The sequence below is a fragment of the Hemiscyllium ocellatum genome, chromosome 1 (assembly GCF_020745735.1).
Source record: "Hemiscyllium ocellatum isolate sHemOce1 chromosome 1, sHemOce1.pat.X.cur, whole genome shotgun sequence".
NCBI lineage: Eukaryota > Metazoa > Chordata > Chondrichthyes > Orectolobiformes > Hemiscylliidae > Hemiscyllium > Hemiscyllium ocellatum.
In genome coordinates, this window is record NC_083401.1 from 23,769,162 (window position 1) to 23,786,619 (window position 17,458).

The 17,458-nt window shown below is 44.8% G+C and overlaps 1 protein-coding gene across 1 annotated transcript in view; it reads left to right on the plus strand.

Moving 5' to 3' along the window:
- The first annotated feature begins 8,030 nt into the window (after positions 1 to 8,030).
- LOC132820926 (histamine H2 receptor-like) overlaps positions 8,031 to 17,458 on the plus strand; it is a 34,833-nt gene continuing 25,405 nt past the window's right edge. The window contains exons 1-2 of the mRNA XM_060833299.1: positions 8,031 to 8,035; positions 9,204 to 9,491. Of these exons, the coding sequence (XP_060689282.1) occupies positions 8,031 to 8,035; positions 9,204 to 9,491 (293 nt within the window). The remainder of the gene's footprint in view (positions 8,036 to 9,203; positions 9,492 to 17,458) is intronic.

Sequence of the window (17,458 nt, forward strand, 5' to 3'; positions counted from 1 at the left end):
TAACAGTTTTTCTAGACTTAACCTTCTAAATACCTATTCCAGGTAACAGTTTTGTAAATCACCTCTGAACTGCTTGCAATGCATCTACATCCTTCCTTAAATAAGATATTGGAAGTGAACAGAGCACTTAGTTTGAAATGAGATAACACTCAAGATTAAACAGCACCCACCTTCCTTTTTTGAGTAATTCACTGATTAGAGAAGATACTAATGGTTCCACGTTATATGAAAATGAATTTAGAAAGAATGCTGAACATAATTGACAAAGTTATTATGGCGTTTTTTAAGGTTATGTAAAGAATTTTATGTCAATTATGTTTTTTTTCTCTCTAATGATATGTTTGTAGTGGCTTGAATTGATAATCACAGCGATATTGCCAGAGATTAGCCTGGACACTGGCAACAGAACTCAATTCAAAGGAGCCCCCATTAAAGGCAGTGTTGGCACCATGTGGGGAGATGGGTGGTTGCCCTGACCAAGCAGCCAAAATGCGAACATTTTCTTTTCTGGATGTCATCTAGATGTCACCTTCTGGGAGTTCTTCTTCGCTCTTGCAATTTCAAATATCTCTTCATTGGCTTATGATCTGTGGAATATTCAGCATCCATCTTAGCATCCTCATTTCAAAGGTCACTATTTTCTCTCACATATCTTCATTTACACAGAACATAGAACATTACAGCGCAGTACAGGCAGTTCGGCCCTTGGTGTTGCACCGACCTGTTATACCAACCTAAAGCCCATCTAACCTACACTATTCCATGTACTTCCATATGCTTGTCCAATGACGACTTAAATGTACTTAAAGTTGGTGAATCTACTACCATTGCAGGCAAAGCATTCCATACCCTTACTGCTCTCTGAGTAAAGAAACTACCTCTGACATCTGTCCTATATCTATCACCCCTCAATTTAAAGCTATGCTCCCTCATGCTCGCCATCACCATTCTTGGAAAAAGGCTCTCCATGTCCACCCTATCTAATCCTCTGATTATCTTATATGTCTCTATTAAGTCACTTCTCAACCTTCTTCTCTCTAACAAAAAACAGCCTCAAGTCCCTCAGCCTTTCCTCACAAGATCTTCCCACCATACCGAGCAACATCCTAGAACTGTACACAATACTCCAAGTGCAGCCACACCAGAGTTTGTACAGCTGTAGCATAACCTCACGGTTCCGAAACTCGATCCCTCTATTAATAAAAGCTAAAACACTGTATGCCTTCTTAACAACCCTATCAAACTGGGTGGTAACTTTCAAGGACCAAAGTGAATCACCTCACACTTGTCCTCATTAAACTCCATTTGCCACCTCTCAGCCCAGCTCTGCAGCTTATCTATGTCTCTCTATAACTTACAACATCCTTTGTCACTATCCACAACTCCACTGACCTTAGTGCCATCTGCAAATTTACTAACGCACCCTTCCACGCCCTCATCCAGGTCGTTTATAAAAATGACGAACAGGAGTGGACCCAACACCGACCCTTGCGGTACACCACTGGTAACTGGACTCCAGGATGAACATTTCCCATCAACCACCACACTCTGTCTTCTTTCAACAAGCCAATTACTGATCCAAACTGCTATATCTCCCACAATTCCATTCCTCCACATTTTGTACAATAGCCTACTGTGGGGAACCTTACCGAACACCTTGCTGAAATCCATGTACACCACATCAACTGGTTTACCCTCATCTACCTGTTTGGTCACCTTCTCAAAGAACTCAATAAGATTCGTGAGGCATGATCTACCCTTCACAAAATCGTGCTGACTATCCCTAATCAAATTATTCTTTTCTAGATGATTATAAATCTTATCTCTTATAACCTTTTCCAACACTTTACCAACAATGGAAGGAAGGCTCACTGGTCTATAATTACCAGGATTGTCTCTATTCCCCTTCTTGAACAGAGGCACCACATTTGCTATCCTCCAGTCTTCTGGCACTATTCCTGTAGACAATGACAATTTAAAGATCAATGCCAAATGCTCTGCAATCTCCTCCCTGGCTTCCCAGAGGATCCTAGGATAAATCCCATCCGGCCCAGAGGACTTATCTGTTTTCACACTCTGCAGGATTTCTAATACCTCTTCCTTGTGAATGTCAATCAAACCTAGTCTAGTAGCCTGTATCTCAGTATTCTCCTTGACAACATTGTCGTTTTCTAGAGTGAATACTGTCAAAAAATATTCCTCTGACTCCACACACAACTTCCCACCACTATCCTTGATTGGCCCTAACCTTACTTTTATCATTCTTTTATTCCTTAAATACCAATAGAAAGACTTTGGATTTACCCTGATCCTATCCACCAACAACTTCTCATGTCTCCTCCTGGCTCTTCTGAGCTCTCTCTTTAGGTCTTTCCTGGCTACCTTGTAACCCTCAATCGCCCTAACTGAGCCTTCACATCTCATCCTAACATAAGCTTTCTTCTTCCTCTTGACCAGAGATTCCACTTCCTTCGTAAACCATGGCTCTCGCGCTCTACAGCTTCCTCCCTGCCTAACGTAACTGTTTGTCATTACTATGTTAAAAGAAACACTTGCATTTAGATAACATTTGGAAGGAGGAGGGAGAATTGAAAAGTCTGTGAAACAAGAATTGCTGGCATTGTAAATAGAAGCATAGAGTGTCGAGGTGAGAAAGCTACACTTAAACTTTAAAACCACTGGTCAAACCTCAACTTGACAATTGTGTCCAATCTTGGGCCATTCACTTTAGACAAGATCTCAAGGCTTTGGAATTGGTGCAGAAATGATTTACCAGAATGGAATGAGGAACTTCAGTTGTCTCGAAAGATTACAAAAGTTTGAATTGTTCTTTTTAGGGAAGGTTCAAGGATCTTTAAGACAGGTGACTAAAATAATTTGATAGAATAAATAAGGAAAATCTATTTCCACCTGGAGATTTAAGAAACGTAGCAAAAATATCAAGAGGACGTGGGAGATAAACTTTATTCACCTAGTCAGTTGTTATGATCTGGAAAGCACTACCTGAAAGGATGGTGAAAGCAGCTACAATAATAATTGTCAAATAGAATTGAATATGTAGGAAGGATGTTCAGAGCTTTTGGTAAAGAGCACTAATTCATAGCCTTTTTAAAACTTCAGCAAAAACACAATGAGCTCCTTCTGTACATCATAATTTTACATCATTTCACCTCCCATCCCAAAATTCTTCTCATGCAACAGAATACTCCAAGGTGCAGTGGCTGTTGTTATTTTAGGGAATACGCTGGATCACGTAACGTATGGCAATTGTCCACACAGTGTAATGAAAGGCAAAATGTTTGATGAAATGCTATGTAAGAGGCTTCATAGAAATATCAATCATATTAGAAGTTGTGTTTGCAGCAAGGTAGCACCAACATATGGCAGTGAAGACTATTGCAATTGGAATTAGAACTGGAAAGAACAAGAATAGAGTTCTTGTTGCTAATCACTGGCTAGTAAGGTTGATCCTACTACATAGAAACATTGGTGCACTTACTGATAGCTTGTGAACAAATATCCTTACTCACAATTTTCTTGCTTATTGTTTTTAATACATGGCAATTAGGAAAAGGCAACCAGCTTTGTCAGCTTTGCCCACACAGTGGGAACATCTCTGATTGACCATCCCCTTGGGCAACGTTTCATGAATCTATACAGCCATACCAAGTTACTTCTACAGAATTTTTTTATTTACCAACGTTAACTCATATCGGCACACCTTGCCCTTCCTTTCTGCTGACTTGTCAGAGGCTTTCAAAATGATTCCCCTGTTCTTCTCCTTGTCTGATAACTCCTTCGACTTGGTGGCCCAGCCCATCTGAGGGTTTCGCTTCCTATTTCTATTTAAATATATAAGAACAAGAGGACACTGCTCCATGGGGGTTAACCACACCATCCTTTGCCACTCCAAGTAACACCCTTCTTTGGTTTCTATCAAGATATGCTTACATCCTTGGGGAGACAATTTCTCTTTGGATACTTGATATTTCCGTGAAACTTCTTGCAAGACCCCATACTTACCATCTGAAAAGAGACATCCTATACTTCTTATAGGATACTTCACATGTATCCAATGGTTCACTTCTTCACAAGAAAAAGATACTAAATTTGCCACATGCTTTTATCAAATCCATTTCTCCATGAATTTCTGAATGCTCACCCAATTTTATCTTAAATCATTGGACCCTGTGTTTTACATTCCATCAGTTTTCATTCAGAATTTATTTCTTCTATTGTCTTGACCAGCTGCTCCACATCCAGCTCTAGCAGAATGATCACCGCACAACCATTATTATTAAAACAAAATACTGCTGCAAAGTGCTTGTTATAACTCAGCTGTAGTTTTGTCTGGGTTCAAAATAGGCAGGGTATGTTTTGGTATGTATAGGTTGGAGGTGGTGCATAGTGGAGGGGGGTTGTTAGAAGAGAATTTCTCCCAGAAGTCACTGGAAAGTTGCCATGGATCATGGGGCAGGGGATCAGAAATCCCCTTCATCCCGTGACAGAAATGACAGAATTGTTGAGAGATTGTTTCACCAATCCGAAGGCAGATTTTTCCATGCTCATAGCTGATAGGTTCACTATCGAGCCTATCAATAGCAAATGGAGGAGAGAAGCAAACCATGATTGGAGGCGGAGCAAGCAGTTTGGAAAATCAGTGCTGGTGGTGAGGAAGTCACAACGGGAGTTGGAGATACCTTTTGCTCTGGGTTCTGGGTAGTGTCATACACAGGAGGCAGGAGGTTTGGGCTGCAGACACCTGCCAATGGAGGAAGAGGAGGCTAGAAGAGAGGTGGGGAGAGGAACAGATGAAAGAGGGATGAGAGAGTGAGAAACTGCAAGAAGTTTGTGGAGGATTGGAAGAGGGGAGCAAAAAGCTAAAAAAAAGTCTTCTTATTCATTCCTGGGCTGACGGCATCTCTGGCACAGAGGACTATTAAGACTTAGCCACACTGCTGTGGGTCTGGAGTCACATGTAAGCCAGACCAAGTAAAGATGGTGATTTCCTTCCCTGAAGGACATTTAGCGAACCAAATGTGTTTTTTCCCCTGACAATCAAAACTGGACATCATTAGAATTTTAACTCTGGATTATTTTCAATTGTATTCAAATTCCACCATCTGCCATCTGAGAACCCCTACAATTACCTGGGTCTCTGGATTAACAGTCCAGTGACAATACCACTGGACTATGAGGGAATAACGGCAGTTTTGAGCTTGTCAACAAAGAAAATTGCCACCAGCTGGGAGCCAGGAAAACTTGACAACACTGAGGTAATGAGTTTTTGTACATGAATGTGGAATTTCTAGTTAAAGTTAAAGTAGAATAAGATTAGGAGCTACAATAGGGGAAACATGCAGTGGATTCTATTTTAATGAATATTACGTCAATTATGGAATTTAAATCTGAGACTGAGATCTGAGATGCAATCAAACGCGTATCAAATCTTTGATTAAAATGCTCTACCTTTGGTTAAATACAATTTAAAAACATTTGCTGCGGCCTTACCTGTTTGCAGATTATGCCTTTAAAATCATAATGAAGAGTGGCTAATTATTAAAGATATTGATGAATGCTTCTAATTTTCATCAAACACCCCATGCATCAGCACAAATACTGAAGGTATTAGTACTTGAATGCAACACCTAATAAACAAATTCATGAGAATGAAAAGAGGAGCCCCTTAAAACCAAGTGAAAACAAGGTTTATTTGATATATTTTGTTCCCATTACTCTTCCTGTCTGAATTTGATGGCCAATATCAAACTGTAAAATGACAGCTTGCATTTTTTTTACATTTTGTCTTGAATACAGTGAAGTGCCACAAGGATAATATCAGTCAACAAGGTTCACTGAGCTACAGAGAGATTTTGGAAGGTGGTCAAAAGTTTGATCAATGGGGTTGTCTTAAACGAGGGAACAGGAAAGGTAAGAGAGGATAGGGGAAGGGAATTCCAGATCCTTCACAGCCATTGCACTACCATGAGTGGATCAAAGTCATGGAAGGGCCTCTCAAAAAGCACAGTCAATAGTTAAGGTGCCGGAAGACTGGAAGTTGGCAAACGTGGTGCCACTGTTTAAGAAGAATGGTAAGGACAAGCCAGGGAACTATAGACCAGTGAGCCTGACCTTGGTGGTGGGCAAGTTGTTGGAGGGAATCCTGAAGGAGAGAATGTACATGTATTTGGAAAGGCAAGCACTGATTAGGAACAGTCAACATGGCTTTGTGCGTAGGAAATCATGTCTCACAAACTTGATTGAGTTTTTTGAAGAAATAACAAAGAGGGTTAATGAGGGCAGAGCAGTAGATGTGATCTACATGCACTTCAGTAAGGTGTTTGACAAGGTTCCCCATGGGAGACCAGTTAGCAAGGTTAGATCTCATGGAATACAGGGAGAACTAACCATTTGGATACAGAACTGGCTCAAAGATAGAAGACAGAGAGTGGTGGTGGAGGGTTGTTTTTCAGACTGGAGGCCTGTGACTAGTGGAGTGCCACAAGGATCGGTGCTGGGCCCTCTACTTTTTGTCATTTACATAAATGATTTGGATGCGAGCACAAGAGGTACAGTTAGTAAGTTTGCAGATGACACCAAATTTGGAGATGTAGTTGACAGCGAAGAGGGTTACCTCAGAATACAACAGGATCTGGACCAGGTGGGCCAATGGGCTGAGAAGTGGCAGATGAAGTTTAATTCAGATAAATGCGAGGTGCTGCATTTTGGGAAAGCAAATCTTAGCAGGACTTATACACACAATGGCAAGGTCCTAGGAGTGTTGTTGAACAAAGAGACCTTGGAGTGCAGGTTCATAGCTCCTTGAAAGTGGAGTCGCAGGTAGATAGGATAGTGAAGAAGGCGTTTGGTATGCTTTCCTTTATTGGTCAGAGAATTGAGTACAGGAGTTGGAAGGTCATGTTGCAGCTGTACAGGGCATTGGTTAGGCCACTGTTGGAATATTGCATGCAATTTTAGTCACCTTCCTATCGGAAAAATGTTGTGAAACTTGAAAGTGTTCAGAAAAGATTTACAAGGATGTTGCCAGGGTTGGAGGTTTTGAGCTATTGGGAGAGGCTGAACAAGCTGGGGCTGTTTTCCCTGGAGCGTCAGAGGCTGAGGGGTGACCTTATAGAGGTCTACAAAATCATGAGGGGCATGGATAGGGTAAATAGACAAAGTCTTTTCCCTGGGGTCGGGGAGTCCAGAACTAGAGGGCATAGGTTTAGGGTGAGAGGGGAAAGATATAAAAGAGACGTACGGGGCAACTTTTTCACACAGAGGGAGGAATGTGTATAGAATGAGCTGCCAGAGGAAGTGATGGAGGCTAGTACAATTGCAACATTTAAAAGGCATCTGGATGGGTATATGAACAGGAAGGGATTGGTGGGACATGGGCCGAGTGCTGGCAGGTAGGACTAGATTGGGTTGGGATATCTGGACGGCATAGATGGGTTGGACCGAAGGTCTGTATCCATGCTGTCCATCTCTATGACTCTATGACTATGACTAAAACAAAGCTGGGCAAGCGGCCTGAGACTGCTGGTCATTGAGTGCATGAGTTACTGTATCAGCTCCAATGACCCTTGTTCAGAACCTTCTGATTTCTCTCCACAGATGCTGCCAGGTCTGCTGAGCTTTTCCAGCAATTTCTGTTTTAGTAACTACAATTTCACACTGGCTACAAAGCGTTCGGGTGTATCCCGGGGCGTGATACAGTTGCGAGATTTTCTGATGCATTCCATTTTGGCTAATCTACCTTTACAGATATTCCTCTCGGTCCTCTGCCAGCGCTTCCCACGATTTCCCCACCGCAATGTTGGTGTGCTCACCTGTTACACACAGGCTTTGGTTGCATTTGCTTTCTTACCAGTGAAAGGGGATATTTAAGAATAATTCCGAGAGGAATTTCTCCGGGCTATGGCGCGCTGCAGAGAAGGTTAAACTGTGAACGATAAAGATGAGAGCTGTTTCTCTCTCCCTCTCTCTCTCTCTCCCTCCCAGCCAGAAGGTGGGTCGCGCAGCGCCGCATGCGGTGGGTGACATGCCTGGAAGAGAGAGAGAGAGAGGAGTGTAGTTGGTGAACTCCGCCTTTCCAGGCTCAGGAGTCTGCACTGTGATGAGTATATTTGGGGCTGCAGGAAGAAACGGCTGTCAGAGGGCGCAGAGATAAGAGTAGGCTAGCCTTTTTATTTTGTCTCTCGGCTCTGAAGCATGTTCCACAGAGTAGCAAAGGGAAAGTGAAGGGGAAAGCAGCAGTCCACCTTGTTTAACGTGACGGTAGGTAATCCCTCTGTTCACACACTCCCTTCCCTCTCTGGGGTAGGTGTTTTATTTTCGGTAGTGTGTCAAATTCCTCCCAAGCTCACACCATTCAGCATCACAGGCACAAAACATTTTATCGGATGAACTGAAAAAGAGGGCTCTTTCCTACTTGTTTAAATTAGGTCGCCTGTATTTTTCAGATTACTATCAGATTACTTACAGTGTGGAAACAGGCCGTTCGGCCCAACAAGTCCACACCAACTCCCCCGAAGAGCAACCCACCCAGACCCATTCCCCTACCTTTACCCCTGCCCTTAACACTATGGGGCAATTTAGCATGGCCAATTTACCTGACCTGCACATTTTTGGACTGTGGGAGGAAAGTGGAGCACCCGGAGGAAACCCACGCAGACACGGGGAGAATGTGCAAACCCCACACAGAGAGTCGCCTGAGAATTGTTTTGTTCAGCTGCTAATTCGTTTTGGACTTGCTGTCTGTCGAGGTTCTGATCAGAAGTATCGATCTGTATCTGCACAGGGAGAAAATTAAGTTTAACAAACGATTCACAATTCAGGCATCTTTTGTTAAAGAGTTTGCTTTCGATGGTGGAATTGGCATCTGCCTTGCACAAGTTTGGGAGGAGAGACTGAAGGAGGGAGGGCCGGCGGAGACGAGTTGAGTGGAAATCTGGAACTGTCTCCCCTCAGAGTTGGTTTGGAAGGGGATGGGTGAGATATGGGTTAAAAAACGTGCTTGCAGCTAGGTTGTCGCTGTGTCCTTGCATTAGGGGGTTAGGGAACCAACGCAGGTGGACAGAGTTCAAATGAAAGTCAGCCATCTCATCATCGAGACAGAAGGAGCTGGATGGCAATCTCTGGTTTCCAGCGTTGAGTTGTAATCTCTGACCATTTTTTCCCCTCTCCTGCCCCCGCTGCAGGGCTGCCGTGCTGAAGATGTGGCCGGAGAGAAACCTCTCACTGGAGTCCAACCATTCGCTGCTCTGCAGCCTGGCGGGGGGAAAGGGGAACAGCAGCGTCTGGTTATCTCCCCAGGATGTGGTGGTCGGAGTGCTGCTCACTGTTATTGACCTGGTCACCTTCTTGGGCAACACTGTGGTGTTCATCTGCCCGGCTTTGGAGAAAAGACTCAGGACCGTCACTTATATGTTCATCATGTCATTGGCCATGGCAGATTTACTCCTTGCTTGTCTTGTTATGCCCTTCAGGTAAGAGTTTGGACACAGTTTAGTCTATTTTTAAAGAGCTACAATAGATGGTTGGGGGGGGGGGGAATGCTTTTTTAACATGCTTTTGACAACTTCAGTTCAATCTCAACTTATTGTAGTCACGGAGTGTTCTGCCTTCAAGCCTACCTCTCTCGCTAGACATCTGGCCACCTATCATATTCTGATCTGGTGTCAGTCATAATGTGCAGTTGCACTGCCGAGGCATCGTGCGGGCGTTTTGCTGTATTAGGGTGCTATATAAATGCAAGTTGTAGTAGTAATACTTATTCTTCAATATCGCTGGGAAAAAGAAGACATGTTTTGCCAAAGCTTTCTCATCTCAAACCGATCAAGCTAGTTCACTAGAAAACAGATTCAAGAGGAAATCGACATTTATACTGCATGAGAGGAGGTTATTGATTGGTTGGAAGTGGGTTCTGCTTGGTAGCGGCATTGCTATAGACAATGCACCCATTAACGCTGATTAACAGTTGACAGGTAGGCTTTGTTAAATTTTAAACCAGGAAGGTTACTTCTGCTTTTTCAGAGTCTTGTATTACATTTCTCAGTGGCCTCTGGATTACTAGGACCATCACAATAGCATGATACCACTATCTGACCTGCTTGGTAATGTTGGAAATGAATGGTGTCAGCATGGAAGGCTTCTGGGATCTCCAACCTTGACAGGGACTCAATGAGATAGCTAATAGTCTCAGGCAGCTAGCAGCAACAGCAGATTATTAGCACAGTGTTGTAGGAGCAAATTACTGCAGATGCTGGAATCTGTACTGAAAACAAAAAAAAATACTGGTGTCACAGCGGGTCAGACAGCATCCATAGAGACAGAGCAAGCTAATGTTTCGAGTCGAGATGACTCTTCAGAGTTGATAAGCTCTGATGAAGAGTGGCAGATGTGGGTACTGCAGATGCTGGAGATTAGGATCAAGATTAGCGTGGTGCTGGAAAAGCACAACAGGTCAGGCAGCATCCGACAAGCAGGAAAATCGACGTTTCAGGCAAAAGCCCTTCATCAGGAGGGTCTAGACTCAAAATGTTACCTTGCTCTCCCTCCAAAGATGCTGCCTGACTGCTGTGATTTCCAGCATTCTTTCTTTCTAACACGCTTTTGTATTGGGTGCTAACACTACTTTGAATGGGAGGTGATGGACTAGGAATTCCTATATTCCTGATGGAGGGCTTATGTCTGAAACGTTGATTCTCCTGCTCCTCGGATGCTGCTGACCTGCTGTGCTTTTTCAGTACCGTACTTTTAGACTCTAGTAATTCCCATGGCTAGATTGGGTTGGGATATCTGGTCGGCATGGACGGGTTGGATTGAAGGGTTTGTTTCCATGCTGTATATTTCTATGACTCTATGACCTAGGTAATGTCTTGGGAACCCTGATTCAAATGCCGCCATGACAAATGTAGTTATAATTCAATGAAAATCCGGGAAATACAAGTCTGATGATGGTTGTGAAGCAATTGCTGATTGTCAGAAAAAATCTACCTACTTTGCTAATGTTCCTAAAGGAAGGTAATTTGCCTTCCTTATCTGGTCTGGCTTAGATGTAACTCCAGACCCACAGCAATGAGATTGACTCTCAATTGCTCTCTGGACATTTAGGGATGGCCAATAAATACTGACCTGGCCAATGATGTGAATGAATTTTAAAAAAGGTTGTTGAGGAATATTGATGAATTTATCTTCTAGTTGGACTTGGCAGTGTTAATGCAGTGGTTCTGTGGTAGAGCGATGACTGCATGCACTAATATGCATCACATACAATATACTTAACATGAAGGCTTAGTCTGTTCTCACCTTCTGTGTGAATGCGCTTCTTTTAAACCTGCTCCTGTCATGCTTTCTCTATCTTCGAATGCTTGTGTGACAGTTGTCAAACCCTTTGCAACATGAGAGCTTTCAGAGAAGAGAGTCTTGTAGAGTCTCAGGACTGACCTAATGACATCCATGCTGTTCCTTAATCTTTCAGAACTATGTCTCTCAGAATTCTGTCTAAACAAAGGCAATGAGTAAGAGTAATTGTGATACCCCATTCAAACCAATTGGATAGAACTTAGATCTACACCAACAGGGCCCCTCCAGGTTCCTTGAGTTACTTTCTGAGGTCCTCTAGTCTTTTACTAGAAAACAAAAGTTGCTCTTGAAATGCTTCTTACAGAGTGGCAGTAAGTGATTGTCCAACACACAACATTCAATGAAGTATCTAATATTCTGAAGGGGCTTGATAGGGTCAACACTGAGAGATTGTTTCTCTGGCTGAGAAGTCTAAAACACATGGGGGTTATCTCACCATAATCTCACGACGATTTAGGACTGGGATAATGAGAAATTATTTCACTCAAGAAGTTGTGAATCTTTGGAATTCTGTTGCTCCAGAGCATTATGGATGCTCGATTGTTGATTAGGTTAAGGTGGATAGTTTTTAGGTCTGTCAGGGATTCAAGGAATGCAGCTGGGCAAGTGGAGTTAAAGGTAAACCATAATGAATGGGCTTGATGGACTATTTAGCTGATTCTTGCTTCTAATCTTGTGCTCCTATGAGAAGCTTGCTGCTTCTAGTGGTAATCGTAGCGCATCGTTTAAAATCACCTTAATGGAGGTGCAAAGAAAGACGCGTATGTTGTGCACTCTCTTATAGAAATATTAACAATTGAAGCCTCAGGCCATCCAGCAATTCAAGTCTGCTTCATTATTCAATATGACCATGGTTGATCTTCCAACTCATTGTTTCCATTGTTTCCCTATACTCTTTGAACCCTTTAGCCTGAAGAACTAAGTCCTTCTTGAAAACATTTAATGTTTTGGTCTCAACAGCTTTCTGTGGCAGTGAATTTCATAGGCTCACCACTCTCGGGTTGAAGAAATCGCTCCTCATCTCAATCCTAACATCCACCCTTACTGCCGTGGTCACCACCACTTCCGCCCCCACCAGCGCCACTCACCTGCATTCTGCTGACACGCCCCCCCACAGACCCCACTGTCATTATCCCCACCCCCAGAACCTCGAGGGGAACACCACCCTTGCTCATGACTCCACCCCCATTCCCCCCACCACCACACCCACTCCAGTTACAGGTTCCACTTCCACTCCCAGCTCCACACCCACACCAGATCCCAGCTCCCTACCTTGCCGAGTTTTCACCATCCCCCCAGACCTCCCCCTCACTGAGGACGAACGATCAGTCCTCAGCAAAGGACTCACCTTCATCCCCTCCGTCCACGCATCAATGAATTTAATACATGCCGTGACCTCGAACAATTCTTCCGTCGCCTCCGCCTCTGAGCTTACTTTCACAATCAGGATTCCCGCCCACCTTCCGAGGACCCCTTCGCCCACCTCCAACACACTGCATCCACCTGGACACCCCACGCTGGCCTATTACCTGCCCTCGACCTCTTCATTTCCAACTACCGCCGGGACATTAACTGCCTCAACCTGTCTACCCCCCTCCCCCACTCCAACCTCTCACCCTCACAACGCGCAGCCCTCCAATCCCTCTGCTCCAATCCCAACCTCACCATCAAGCCAATGGATAAAGGGGGTGCAGTGGTAGTCTGGGCACTGACCTCTACACCGCTGAAGCCAAACACCAACTCGAGGACACCTCTTCCTACTGCCCCCTCGACCATGACCCCACCCCCCATCACCAAATCATCATCTCCCAGATCATACAGAACCTCATCACCTCAGGAGATCTCCCAGCCACAGTTTCCAACCTCATAATCCGGGAACCCCGCACTGCCCGTTCTACCTCCTTCCCAAGATCCACAAGCCTGACCACCCTGGCTGACCCATTGTCTCAGCATGCTCCTGCCCCACTGAACTCATCTCTACCTACTTCGACACTGTCCTATCCCCCCTAGTCCAGGAACTCCCCACATACATTCGAGACACCACCCACATCCTCCACCTCCTCCAAGACTTCCATTTCCCCAGCACCCAACGCCTCATCTTCACCATGGATATCCAATCCCTCTACACCTCCATCCGCCATGACCAGGGCCTCCAAGCCCTCCGTTTTTTCCTCTCCAGACATCCCCAACAGTACCCTTCCACTGACACTCTCATTCGTTTGGCCGAACTGGTCCTCAACCTTAACAATTTCTCCTTTGAATCCTCTCACTTCCTCCAGACCAAAGGGGTAGCCATGGGCACACGTATGGGCCCCAGCTATGCCTGTCTCTTTGTTGGCTATGTAGAATAGTTGATCTTCCGTAATTACACCGGCACCACTCCCCACCTCTTCCTCCGTTACATTGATGACTGCATTGGCGCCATCTCGTGCTCCCCTGAGGAGGTTGAGCATTTTATCAACTACACCAACACATGCCACCCTGACCTTAAATTTACCTGGACCATCTCTGACACCTCCCTCCCCTTCCTGGACCTCTCCATTTCCATTAATGACGACCGACTTGACACTGACATTGTTTACAAACCCACCGACTCTCACAGCTATCTGGATTACACCTCTTCCCACCCTACCTCTTGCAAAAATACCATCCTGTATTCTCAATTCCTCTGACTCTGCCGTATCTGCTCCCAGGAGGACCAGTTCCACCATAGAACACACCAGATGGCCTCCTTCTTTAGAGACCGCAATTTCTCTTCCCACGTGGTTAAAGATGCCCTCCAACGCATCTCGTCCACATCCCACACCTCTGCTCTCAGACCCCACCCTTCAACCGTAACAAGGACAGAACATCCCTGGTGCTCACCTTCCACCCTACAAACCTTCGCATAAACCAAATCATCCGCCGACATTTCCACCACCTCCAAAAAGACCCCACCACCAGGGATATATTTCCCTCCCCACCCCTTTTCGCCTTCCGCAAAGACCATTCCCTCCATGACTACCTAGTCAGGTCCACGCCCCCCTATGACCCACCCTCTCATCCTGGCACTTTCCCCTCCCACCGCAGGAACTGTAAAACCTACACCCACACCTCCTCCCTCACCTCTATCCAAGGCCCTAAAGGAGCCTTCTACATCCATCAAAGTTTTACCTGCACATCCGCTAATATCATTTATTGTATCCGTTGCTCCCGATGTGGTCTCCTCTACATTGGGGAGACTGGGCGCCCCCAGCAGAGCGCTTTAGGGAACATCTCTGGGACACCTGCACCAATCAACCACACTGCCCCGTGGCCCAACATTTCAACACCCCCTCCCACTCTGCCGAGGACATGGAGGTCCTGTGCCTCCTTCACCGCCGCTCCCTCACTACCAGACGCTTGGAGGAAGAACGCCTCATCTTCTGCCTCGGAACACTTCAACCCCAGGGCATCAATGTGGACTTCAACAGTTTCCTCATTTCCCCTTCCCCCACCTCACCCTAGTTCCAAACTTACAGCTCAGCACTGTCCCCATGACTTGTCCGGACTTGTCCTACCTGCCTATCTCCTTTTCCACCTATCCACTCCACCCTGACCTATCACCTTCATTCCCTCCCCCACTCACCCATTGTATTCTATTCTACTTTCTCCCCACCCCCACCCTCCCCTAACTTATCTCTCCACGCTTCAGGCTCACTGCCTTTATTCCTGATGAAGGGCTCTTGCCCGAAACTTCGATTTCGCTGCTCCTTGGATGTTGCCTGAACTGCTGTGCTCTTCCAGCACCACTAATCCAGAATCTGGTTTCCAGCATCTGCAAACATTATTTTACCCTTAATCCTAACATCCATCTGATCAATGTATCTGTCAATCTCTGGTTATCCATCTATTGCATGTTTCTCTCTATCTATGATTGTCCATCTAACCTATGTGATTTTCTATCTTCAGTCATCCATCATGTATCAGAAGTGGGGTGGGTGGGGGGTGGGGTCAGCCCATGATCCTTTGTATTTTATTTTATTTTTTTGAGATGTGGGTTACACTAGCTGTTAGAATACTTATTGTGATTCATAATTGCTCTTGACAAGCCGGTGGTGAACTGCCTTCTAGAATCGTTCTAGTCCAAATTTTACAAATAGCTAATGCATAAGTACAAAAACTAATTGAAATGGCTAATAAAATGTTGTTCTCTATCTCTTGGAATTGTCATCCTAAAATGGTGCTGTGGTCTTCAAAACGTCTTGTCCTCCGAGATGACAGAAGATCCTAGGGAGTTGCCGAACAAAGAGACCTAGGTATGTAGGTGCATAGTTCCTTGAAAGTTGCTCCCCTTTCAAGAAGAGTAGTAGGGGTTTTCCAGATAACCGCAGACCAGGGAGCCTGACGTCGTGGTGGGAATGTTGCTGGGGGGGTACCGAGGGATGGGATCTATTTATATTTAGAAAAGAATGGGCTTATCAGTGATAGGCAACATGGTTTTGTGTGGGGGGATTGTGCCTTATCAACTTAATAGAGTTCTTCGAGGAAGTGGCCAAGTTGATAGATGAAGGAAGGGCTGTTGATGTCATATACATGGACTTTAGTAACGTGTTTGATAAGGTTCCCCATGGTAAACTAATGGAGAAAGTGAAGTCACATGGTGTGCAGGGTGTTCTAGCTGGGTGGATAAAGAACTGGTTGAGCAACAGGAGACAGAGAATGGTAGTTGAAGGGAGTTTCTCGAAATGGAGAAAGGTGACCAGCGGTGTTCTGCAGGGGTCAGTGTTGGGGTCGCTGTTGTCTGTAATATACACAAATGATCTAGAATAGAGCACTATTGGTATGAACAGCAAGTTTGCAGATGACACAAAGATTTGTGAAGTAGCAGAAAGCATAAGGGACTGTCAGAGAATACAGGAGGATATAGATTGGAGAGTTGGGCGGAAAAGTGGCAGATCGTTTTCAATCCAGACAAATGTGAGGTGATGTATTTAGGCAAGACTAATTCTAGAGCGAATTATACAATGAATGGAAGAGCCTTGGGAAAAGTTGATAGGCAGAGAGATCTGGGAGTGCAGGTCCATTGTACTCTGAAGGTTGCTGCCCAGGTGGATAGAGTGGTCAAGAAGGCTCATAGTATGCTTGCCTTCTTTAGACGGGGTATTGAGTATAAGAGCTGGTAAGTCATGTTAAAATTGTACAGGACATTGGTTCAGCCACATTTGGAATACAGTGTACAGTTCTGGTCGCAACATTACGAAATTGGAGAGGGCGCAGAGAAGGTTTACGAGGATGTTGCCTGGTATGGAAGGTGCTCGCTATGAAGAGAGGTTGAGTAGATTAGGTTTATTTTCATTAGAAAAAAGGAGATTGAGGGGGGAACTGATTGGGGTTTACAAAATCATGAAGGGTATAGACAGGGTGGATAAAGACAAGCCTTTTCCCAGGTTGAAGGATTCAATCAAGAGAGGTCATGCTTTCAAGGTGAGAGGTGGAAAGTTTAAGGGGGATACACGCGGCAAGTACTCCACACAGAGGGTGGAGGGCATCTGGAACACATTGCCAGCAGAGGTGGTAGAGACAGGCACAGTAGATTCATTTAAGATGCGTCTGGACAGATGCATGAGTAGGTGGGGAGCAGAGGGATACAGATGCTTAGGAATTGACCGACAGGTTTCGACTTTACATTTGGATCGGCTCAGGCTTGGAGGGCTGAAGGGCCTGTTACTGGGCTGTAAGTTTTCTTTGTTCTTTGGAGTCGCAGTAGACAGGGTGGTGAAGAATGCATTTGGCACAGTTGCCTTTATTGGTCAGTGAATTGAGTATAGGAATTGAGATGTCATGTTGTGGCTGTACAGGACATTGGTGAGGCCACTTTTAGAATACTGTGTTCAATTCTTGTCTCCCTGCTATAGGAAAGATGTTGTGAAACTTTAAAGGGTCCAAAAAAGATTTACAAGGATGTTACCAAGGTTGATGGATTTGAGCTGTAGGGAGAGGCTGAACAGGCTGGGGCTATGTTCCCTGGACCATCGGAGGCTGCATGCTGACTTTTATAGAGATTTATAAAGTCATGAGGAGCAGAGTTAAGATGAATAGCTACTGTCTTTTTCCCAGGGTAGAGGAG